This window comes from Cololabis saira, chromosome 21 (assembly GCF_033807715.1).
Source record: "Cololabis saira isolate AMF1-May2022 chromosome 21, fColSai1.1, whole genome shotgun sequence".
Taxonomy (NCBI): domain Eukaryota; kingdom Metazoa; phylum Chordata; class Actinopteri; order Beloniformes; family Belonidae; genus Cololabis; species Cololabis saira.
Window position 1 is genome coordinate 3622768 of NC_084607.1, and position 10728 is coordinate 3633495.

The 10728-nt window shown below is 40.6% G+C and overlaps 1 protein-coding gene across 1 annotated transcript in view; it reads left to right on the forward strand.

Moving 5' to 3' along the window:
* Nucleotides 1-10488, forward strand: part of LOC133422552 (serine/threonine-protein kinase NLK2-like) — a 13904-nt gene extending 3416 nt beyond the window's left edge. The window contains exons 2-6 of the mRNA XM_061712573.1: nt 3288-3389; nt 5440-5526; nt 5615-5813; nt 7084-7177; nt 8944-10488. Of these exons, the coding sequence (XP_061568557.1) occupies nt 3288-3389; nt 5440-5526; nt 5615-5813; nt 7084-7177; nt 8944-8992 (531 nt within the window). The 3' untranslated portion in view covers nt 8993-10488. The remainder of the gene's footprint in view (nt 1-3287; nt 3390-5439; nt 5527-5614; nt 5814-7083; nt 7178-8943) is intronic.
* The last annotated feature ends 240 nt before the right edge of the window (nt 10489-10728 follow it).

A 10728-nucleotide genomic window follows, 5' to 3' on the forward strand; every position in this document is an offset into this window, starting at 1 on the left:
GTTAGAATATAAAACAGGTAAAATACAAGAAAATATTGACGGTTACAAACTAATTGTAACCACAGGTGTCACTCATGACGCTGGTGACGTTTCTGTCTCATAATGTGACGTTCTGAAGCCTAAATGTCCGTTTCTCTCCGTTTACAAGCAAACGTGAAGACGGAGGTTTTAAAAATCTCCACTTTGGCCGGAGTTTTCAGAAATGATCATTTTTGGAGACGTTTTCGTGTAAAAGAACAGCCAAAATGCATGAAAACACCACCATTTTTGCTACGTGGAAACAGGGCCTTAGTAAAGGCAAAGCTGCTTTTTTAAGTACTTTGAGCTGCTTGGATGCACAAATCATATCGTTAATTTAGATTTTCGGGTCCTGATGGTTTCACTTTGGCACGTTTTGGACAGTTGGATGAGCAGGTTTGTGCAGGTTTGATTGTCTCTCAGTCGGCAGGCAACTCGGTGCAAAAAAATCAATCCTGGTGAGCTAGATGTCATCAGTATCGGCTGTGATTACCTCCGTCTTCATCCGGTGTCTTGTATCGACCAGCTCTCCCTCATCAATCTGCTTCAAGCCGCTTCAGCGCCAGTGAGGCCGTTGTTAGTTTTGCAGATGTGTCGTCCTAATGCAGACGTGACCACAGCAACAGGAGGAGTTGACTTCTAACGCCTGATACACTGCAGGATTCATGGGTTGTTGCAGAGAAAAGATGATGAGTTGACGGTCCTGCAGATCCACCGAGGTCGTCGGGGTCAGAGATCCTGTTACTTTGTTTGGTAACAGTCTAAAGATAGAAAAGGGTCGATGACGTGACGCCTATATTTTCTGAAAAACTGATTTTTTTTTTTCCAATTCAAAAAAGGTTTAAATGGATAAAAAAATTACCAGATATATAAACTACTTGTCCCACTCACTTGAATTTTACAAAAAATATTATTTATTTGGGATTTTGTTGTTTTAAAGCGTCAAAATGTCATGTGGTGCAAAACTTTTTTTGAAATCACTCTAAATGTTTTTAAATCAATCTTCTTCTATCTGGCATGATTTCCAAGTGTCTTGTAGTGTGTAAGATTGCAACACATTTGTATTTATATTTACATCATAATATACAAAGAAAGTTTGACTGATTATGCTCCATTTTATGAAATATCATGTGACGCGACAATTAAAATAATTTTTGTATAACACTGAAAACTTGTAAAAAAAGATGTCAAGATGTTAATGAAATTAATTTATTTTAATATGAATCATGGTTGCACCACATGACCTTTTTTAAGGCTAGTGCCAATTCATCTTGACAAAAAACTCATTTTAAAATTTGAATATGAATTTATGTGTATACAACATTCTTAATGTTTGAACTAATAAAATAGATATTCTTTTTTTTTTTATATTTTAAAATTGACCTGTTGAAAATCCTTATTCGTCATTGACAAAATCAAAAAACTGCTTCCATGTGGACACGGTGTCCGAGGCTGGAGCTGATTCTGCGGCGTGAGATGTGATGATCTCACACGACTGCAGGAATAGTGCGGCGTGTAGGAGAGTTTGCTCCAACACGAACGCCTCCCACTTCCACGGCACTGACTCAGCTTTACTATCACGTTTGCTTCAGCCATAAAAACACTCAGAAAATGAGGTAACCTGACTGCTCGCCCTCAGCCCCGTCCAGCCCTGCAGTCGCTGCTGCTCCGTGTGATAAACCTGCATCCCAGAGAGATGAAGCTCTGGAGAGTTCCGTTTCACAGATGTTGGACTAAAAATGTTCCCTTGTTTCTTTCTCACATGAAAATGGATTCTGTTGATCACATCTTCATTTATTCTGGCCCCCTCACAGATCTAACACCGTGTCATAACTGCATACGATGCGAGTGAGCGTCAGCGTCAAAAACAATTCCATTGCTTTATTTTCTATTGGACTGTCCAAACTGGCTGCAGCGACGCAGCGCGACGTTTTGAGCTGGACTTTTGTCGGACGCCCTGTTTCTATTTTCTTCCTGTCGCTCGCGTTGAAAGCCGGTTGAAAACGCTGTAGGAAACGGACATTTTAATACAAGAACCTCAATAAAGTGGCAGCTGCTGGTTGTACTTCGATGGTAATTCATTTCAAATCGACATGCAAATAACTTCAGTCTTGTCCAGCGAACCATCTGCATCTTTTTGAAAGTGAACTAACCGTTCAAAAGTCCCTTTTAATTCTCTATCTTTCAATCCACCATAGTTTTCCTCAGGCTACGGTGCCGACGACCGCCAGAAATTATATCATGCCTTTTTTTTTTTTTTTTAATCGTGCGTTAAAAAAATTGTCGGCGTTAAGAGGACGTGAAGTTAACGCGTCGTTAATGCATTAACTTGGACAGCCCTAAAGATAATATATAATAATAATAATAATATAATAATAGGATAATATTTCTTTCTACCACTTTATTTAGGTTTTTGTGGTGAAATGAGGAGGAATCATAGAGATAACTTCTCATTTCAACTAACTGGATCAGCCGTTCCTCATCATGACTGTTTCCTACAGCGCTTTCAACCGGCTTTCAACGCGAGCGGCAGGAAGAAAATAGAAGAACATTTAAATATCACAATATCAAGCTTGTTTTCTGTTTAGAAAGTACAAACGTAGGAAGATTACCAGTACTCATCCATCTTTTACTTGTCTCTTTACTCTTTTAGGAGTTATTTTAGGAGTTTCTTTCAGGAGCACGGGCAGGTAGTGCGGTGAATAAAGGCTGATTTATGGTTCCGCGTAAAATCGGCGCGTAACCTACGCCGTAGGGTCTGCGTTGGTGTAACACGGAACCATAAATCAGCCTTTTAAAAAGCAAGTTTCAGCTGTCAATCAAAATAACGTGGGGGCCCATAACGCGTTCAGTGTTTCAGGACGGAGAGCGTCCGAACCCACGCAGTGCGACGCGATAGTCGGACGCTCACGTGCAGTTAGGACAGGCTGTAAGTCGGCACTTCTGCCCTAAACTCTCGGGTTTCCTCTATTTGAAATAGTAGATTTAGTTGCTCAGAGATGCTCATTTTACATGAAGTCCTTCGCTTTAGGGCAGGAAACTGAAAACCAGGTCTTGTTGGGGGCTAAAACGTCTGCTGAAATCAGAAGAGATAAGAACCGTTGGAATAAACTGTGTCCTTGAAGAGAGGAGGGAGTCACATGACTCCCACGTGGTTTGGTGACAGGATGAGGCGGTGGCGACAACGCCGCCGTTGTTCTGCCGTAGCTGAGCTGAGACGATGCTGCAACAGAACAGACATTGTTAACTCCTCTGCTTCTCTTCTGCAGCTGGATCTGATCACGGACCTGCTGGGGACGCCGCCTCTGTCGGCCCTGGCGTCGGCCTGCGAGGGAGCCCGAGCCCACATCCTGAGGGGGCCGCACAAACCGGTACGTGGCGGCGCCGGCTCAGGCGCAGCAACGGCACGTGTTGCAGAAACGTGTTTCCTTCCCCGTTGACTAGGGTTGTCCCGGTCAGGACTTTTTAGCTCCCGATCTGATCACTGGAGTTTGAGTTTCTGCCGATCCCAGTTTTTCCCGATCTGATCACTTCTTTTGGCTCCCGATACATTTCCGATACTTTTTCTCGATCAAATACATTTTGGCAATGAATTTAAAAAAAAGAGGACTAAAACTCAAATTATCCCAAGTTTCTTTTATTGTCCATTGGAGAACAACATGGACATATATTTCTTTATATGCTTATCAGTATGGGCTCAAATTAAAGCCATACATTTTTTGTATCTGTAAATAAACTTTGTACTTGTAGAAATATTTTGTGCATGTGCAAAAAATAATAAAATAAAGCATTTGGCTCTCTAGAAACGCTTTGAAACCCGTGCCAAAGATCGCTGATTGGCTCTTATTATTGGTACGTCAAAACACTGCCATAATTCGTAGTTGTAAAAAAAGTTTGTAGCTTTGTATATCCAATGTTGCATACAGACGAATTATTTCCACAGCTACAAAAATGTTTTACACATGCACAAAATATTTCTACAAGTACAAATATTTTTTGCAAGTACAAATATTTTTTGCACCCGCCCAAAATATTTCAAGTACAAAGTTTATTTACAGATACAAAATATTTATGGCTTTAATTTGAGCCCATATATCAGCTCTGGTGCCACAAAATGTAAAAACATGAAATTGTAAACTAAAACAAAAAGTGCAGAATAGTGCAATAACAAAAATAAATACATTTAACTTCAAAAGAGGTAGTTGAACGACATCCAGTCAAACTCACAAACACAAGAAAATTAAAATACTTTTTGGCTTAACCTTAGTGCAACATTCTGAATGAATGAATGAATGAATGAATGAATAGCAGCAGCTTAATGAACATGAACAGATATAAAGTTTCACAATTCAAACATGGAAACCATGTTAGTTTCTCTTACTTCGTCACTTCCGGCCGCTGACCGGAAGTGACGCCAACTGGAAGTGACGTTAAATGCAACGATATATAAAACGATTTAATATTTATTAAAACATTAATAACTAGGTATGTCCCGATACCGATGTTTTGAAAATGCCGTGATCGGCCCAATCGGGCGGCCGATCGATCGGGAAAACGTTGCCGTTGACCTTTTAGACCGGCTCCTCTGTGGCTCTGCAGCCCCGTTAGGCCGTCAGACGCGTGAAGAACCGTGAACTGTAAACTCGTGGTCCAGACCCTCAAGCGGTTTTGAGGGTTCAGAGGTTTTTACACCAACAATCGTCGTTGTTTCTGAACGTCGTTCTTTGATTCCTCAAATCTCGCTAACGAGGAAAAACAGATGTCAGTGACTGCGTTTCCATGCATCAATAACCCTTTAAAACCCGAATATTAGCAATACGGGCCATGTAAACGCCAATAAGCCCTCTGAATAACCGGAATTTGCTCATATTCCTGTTTTTAAAAACCCCAATATAAGCCCTGGGTTCCTCCTTTTAAACCTGAATATTGGGTCATGTAAACGCCAAACAGAATATCCCCATAAAACGGAACAGGAATTTGTTTTCTGCACATGCTCTGTTCACAAGGAATCCTGGTCTTTTGAGTCCAGGAAGTTCTTATAAACACGGAGAAACAAGACCAGGAGGAGACTAATCACTTCATAAATGTAATGAAGGATATGAACATTTCTGCATTTGTAGACGGTAGAAAGTACCGGGATAGAAGATTTACAAGAAGGTGAGAGAAAAGTTGCGAGAAGCAGCATTTGTTTTGAATTTGGATACAGGAAGAAGAAGCAGAAATGACGGTAATTGTGTCATGACGTTCTCCGTGCGTCACTGGTTTGATCCAGATATCCTGAATCATTAATCACCATGTAAACGGAATATTCCCAATGTTTCAGTAACCGGAATATTAGCAATAACCCGCATTTTGACTGCATGTAAACGTAGTGAGTCAGAGGTTTTGTTGAGGTTCAGCAGCAGCTCTTTGTCTCCACAGCCGTCGCTGTCGGTGCTCTACATGCTGTCGGACGGCGCCACGCACGAGGCCGTGCACCTGCTCTGCCGCATGCTGGTGTTCGACCCGGTGAGTTCAGCAGAACCGGTCCCAGCTTCTCTCGGCCCGCCGCTTCTCTTCTTCAGCGCTCTGGAGTCGTCTCCTTTGTTCTGTCCAGGCCAAGCGGATCTCCGGCAGCGACGCGCTGTCCCACCCGTACCTGGACGAGGGCCGGCTGCGCTACCACACCTGCATGTGCCAGTGCTGCTACTCCGTTCCCAGCGGGCGCGTCTACACCCGCGACTTCGAGCCGGTGGCCGAGCGGCCGTTCAGCCACAGCTACGAGAACAGCCTGCTGTCCGTGTGGCAGGGCAAAGGTGGGACACCACGCCGCCGCCTTCGTAACGCCAGGAAACACCTGCACACATCCCCATAACGATAAAAAAAAAACAATTCAACTCCACCTTTTAAACTATAAATCTGTCACCACATTCAGTCTTTGGAGCCTTTCTTTCTTTCTTTCTTTCTTTCTTTCTTTCTTTCTTTCTTTCTTTCTTTCTTTCTTTCTTTCTTTCTTTCTTTCTTTCTTTCTTTCTTTCTTTCTTTCTTTCTTTCTTTCTTTCTTTCTTTCTTTCTTTCTTTCTTTCTTTCTTTCTTTCTTTCTTTCTTTCTTTCTTTCTTTCTTTCTTTTCTGGCTCATTTCTTTCTTTCTTTCTTTTTTGGCTCATTTCTTTCTTTCTTTTCTGGCTCATTTCTTTCTTTCTTTCTTTCTTTCTTTCTTTCTTTCTTTCTTTTTTGGCTCATGTCTTTCTTTCTTTCTTTTCTTTCTTTTTTGGCTCATTTCTTTCTTTCTTTCTTTCTTTCTTTCTTTTTTGGCTCATTTCTTTCTTTCTTTCTTTCTTTCTTTTTTGGCTCATTTCTTTCTTTCTTTCTTTTTTGGCTCATTTCTTTCTTTCTTTCTTTTTTGGCTCATTTCTTTCTTTCTTTTCTGGCTCATTTCTTTCTTTCTTTCTTTCTTTTTTGGCTCATTTCTTTCTTTCTTTCTTTCTTTCTTGCTCATTTCTTTCTTTCTTTCTTTCTTTCTTTCTTGCTCATTTCTTTCTTTCTTTCTTGCTCATTTCTTTCTTTCTTTCTTTCTTTCTTGCTCATTTCTTTCTTTCTTTCTTGCTCATTTCTTTCTTTCTTTCTTTCTTGCTCATTTCTTTCTTTCTTTTTTTCTTTCTTGCTCATTTCTTTCTTTCTTTTTTTCTTTCTTGCTCATTTCTTTCTTTCTTTCTTTCTTGCTCATTTCTTTCTTTCTTTCTTTCTTGCTCATTTCTTTCTTTCTTTCTTTCTTTCTTTCTTGCTCATTTCTTTCTTTCTTTCTTTCTTTCTTGCTCATTTCTTTCTTTCTTTCTTTCTTCCTTCCTTCCTTCCTTCCTTCCTTCCTTCACGTACGTTGTGCGTGGATTTAACACAGAACCATAAATCAACTTTACACAAAAACATCATCAACGGGAATTTATCGTTTTTACCGTGAGATACAAATTCTCACCGTGGGAAATGTTTTTGACGGTTTATCGTGAACGATAAAGTATCACCCATTCCTACGTCACACACACTTCCCTTGACGTAACGTTGATGTCGCTGCTGCTTGTCGTGTTTCAGAGCTGATCCACCGCTTCATCACGGAGCACCAGCAGGGCAAGCGGGTGCCGCTGTGCATCAACCCTCAGAGCGCCGCCTTCAAGACCTTCATCAGGTGAGGAGGAGGAGGAGGAGGGCTGGGCGATATGGACCAAAAGTCATATCTGGATATTTTCTAGCTGAATGTTGATACTCGATATATATTGATATTTTTTCTGTGCCATAATTGGGGTTTCCCCCAAAGCATTATAGCATAGCATCTCTGTTAGCATCTCTGTTAGCATCTCTGTTAGCATCTCTGTTAGCATCTCTGTTAGCATCTCTGTTAGCTTCATTTTTTTCTGATCAAACCCTTAAAAAAACAGTCAGTTTTAATACAAAGCCTCGTGCCAAATGTCACACAGGTTCCTTTATTAACAGAGGTCTGCACAATATCAACATGTATAAAACAAATGAAATAAAAATAAACTGCCTGCATATATAGAATAAAAATGCTTCTTGAATAAAATAAAACAAATATCCCTTTCCTGCATAACAATTAAATTAAAATACACTGTGCAATTAATACAATGTAGACAGTAACAGGCAGACTTTTCCACTGAGGTTGACAGTTGTGCAAATAACAAAACATTTGTGCAAATCTCAAATAAAACATTCAAGTCAATTTGTCACAAAATAAGCTATATCAAAATCATAAAAAAAAAAAACGGTTTTAAGATTAAGATTCCCAGAATATTCTAATTTTTTGAGATAGGATATTTGAGTTTTCTTAAGCTGTAAACCATGATCAGCAATATTAAAATAATAAAAGGCTTGCAATATTTCAGTTGATTTGTAATGAATCCACAATGTAAGACATTTTTGTTTTTGTAATTGCATTACAGAAAATCACAATATTATAATTTTCTGAGACAGTCCTGTAAATTGATTCTGGTTAAGAAGCACCGACGTTTGTCCATGTTGATAATACGAGCACTGAAATGTGTATTTGTGGATTCAGTGCAGTCAATGAACTCTGAATTTCTTCACTGACACAGATAATAATGTGTCGTGGATGAAATGTCTTGCAACGGAAACGCTGTATCGCGATAGTACACTGCAAAAACTCAAAATCTACACAATAATATTTTTCTTATTTCTAGTTAAAATGTCTCATTTTTAGTCAAAGAAAATCTCATTACACTTAAAACGAGACTCATCACTGGAAAAAACAACAATTTTTACCTGTTTCAAGTAAATTTTCACTTAAAAAAAGTAGAAAAATCTGCCAGTGGAACAAGATTTTTTTGCTTGTAATAAGAAGATAAAACTTGTCCCACTGGCAGATTTTTCTACTTATTTCAAGTGAAAATCTACTTGAAACAGGTCAAATAACAAGTTATTTTTCTGTGCTCTTTGTGCACTGCAAAAACTCAAAATCTTACCAGGAATATTTGTCTTATTTCTAGTTAAAATGTCAAATTTTTAGTCAAGAAATCTCATTATACTTAAAACAAGAGTCATTACCAGAAAAATAACTTGTTATTTGATCATTTTCACCTGTTTCAAGTAAATTTTCACTTGAAATAAGTAGAAAAATCTGCCAGTGGAACAAGATTTATCTTCTCATTACAAGCAAAAAAATCTTGTTCCACTGGCAGATTTTTCTACTTATTTCAAGTGAAAATCTACTTGAAACAGGTGAAAATTGTTGTTTTTTCCAGTGATGACTCTTGTTTTAAGTGTAATGAGATTTTCTTTACTAAAAATTACCATTTTAACTAGAAATAAGACAAATATTCCTGGTAAGAGTTTGAGTTTTTGCAGAATATCGTGATCATATCGTGAGGTACCTGGTGTTTTTAACAGAAAACATAATTAAACCTCTCCTTCTGTCCTCAGGTCCACGGCGTGGCACTCGTCCAAGGTGTCCAGGAAGGAGGAGAGATGAAGAGTCGTCCTCTTCATCCCGGGGACCGACAGCAGTTCTGAGGAGGGATTCCATCGGCCGAGATCACAGAAACACCCAAGAGTCCGGGTCTGGTTTTTGTTCTTCCCTTCGTGTCCGGAGGGGAGGGGGAACGCCACACCCGGCCAGAGACTCGTCAACATCCTCAAACGTTTTGTCCTGCGAAAAACTCCCCGACGACCCAAAAACCTGACGCTGCCGGCGTTCCCGGCGCTGCCGGTCCTCCGGGAGGAAAACGACTGAACCCGGTACTGGACTGGAGTTAGAGACTCGGAGGAATTCTGGTTGTAACCGTTTGGTAGTTTTGATGCTTTAGTTCCGTTTTGAAGTCATTCCAGCCCCGTGCAATACAGAGACGCGAGAAGCAGCTGGAATGAAACTCTCCATCATGTGACGTCACGGCTCATTCCAACGTGACGTCGTTCCCGCCGTCACTCAAACACCGCCAGCTCTCTCTCTCTCTCTTTGTTTATTTTTTTCTGGTTCTCCTTTTCTTTTATGCACTTGAACGCATCACTCACTGTGTTTGTGCCGCGCGGCGACGGCGCAGCCGGACAAATGTAGCAGGTCGACCCGGATCAGCAAAACAAGGAACTCCAAACCACAACCCGCCCAAGTTTTTACACTGTCTCTGGAAAACCACGTCAGGAAAGTCACAATCCGTGTTTTGAGTTGTCCGAGTCGTCTACTGATGGGGGGAAAAAAAACATAAAAAACGCCAAAACGACTGATGTTTGGCAGCTTCTTCTTCTTCTTCTTCACGCAGAATTCCCGCTCTGGTTTTCCTGCTCCGTCACCCGGGAGACCCGGGAGTTTGTTTTTCTCTTTTTGAACTGGCGTCTCGCTCTTCTCTTAATGTGCATCCGTGGTAGTCCCGACTCCCGACTACCTCAGACTTGTGAAGAATAACCAGAACCCTGACCCGGCGAGACGGCGGCGGTGTGGGCGAGACGGCGCCAGGACGTGTTTGTCTCCGCCGCAGCGCTCACGTCATTCCTCCCAACTCCTTTTACCTCCCGCGCTCGGCCCGAGGCCCCCCGGCCCTCGGAGGAGGTTGTGGGTGAAAATGCTGCTGTGTGTTTTAGTTTAAGGCTCAGGTGTCTCTTGTAGACGTTGGACTCTACAGAACCACGTAAACGCGCACCGGTCTGGATCCTGGATCCTGGTTCCGGCGATCGGAGACCCTTCTGGGCCCAGTTTTTACAAAAAAAAAGGTGCTTTTCCACCGAAATCTCCAGAACTGTTCTGGTATCTGGCGTCCCGGACCTGAAGGTTCCTCCAGACCCGAGTCACGGCTTTTCTTACAGACTCGGACCGGTCCCGCAGCTCTTCATACACTGCAAAAACTCAAAATCTTACCAGGAATATCTGTCTTATTTCTAGTTAAAATGTTTAATTTTTAGTCAAAAAATCTCATTACACTTAAAACAAGACTCATTATCAGAAATATAACTTGTTATTTGACAATTTTCACCTGTTTCAAGTAAATTTTCACTTAAAATAAGTAGAAAAATCTGCCAGTGGAACAAGATTTATCTTCTTATTACAAGCAAAAAAATCTTGTTCCACTGGCAGATTTTTCTACTTATTTTAAGTGAAAATCTACTTGAAACAGGTGAAAAATGTTGTTTTTTACAGTGATGAGTCTTGTTTTAAGTGTAATGAGATTTTTTTTTAATAAAAATGAGACATTTTAACTAGAAATAAGACAAATATTC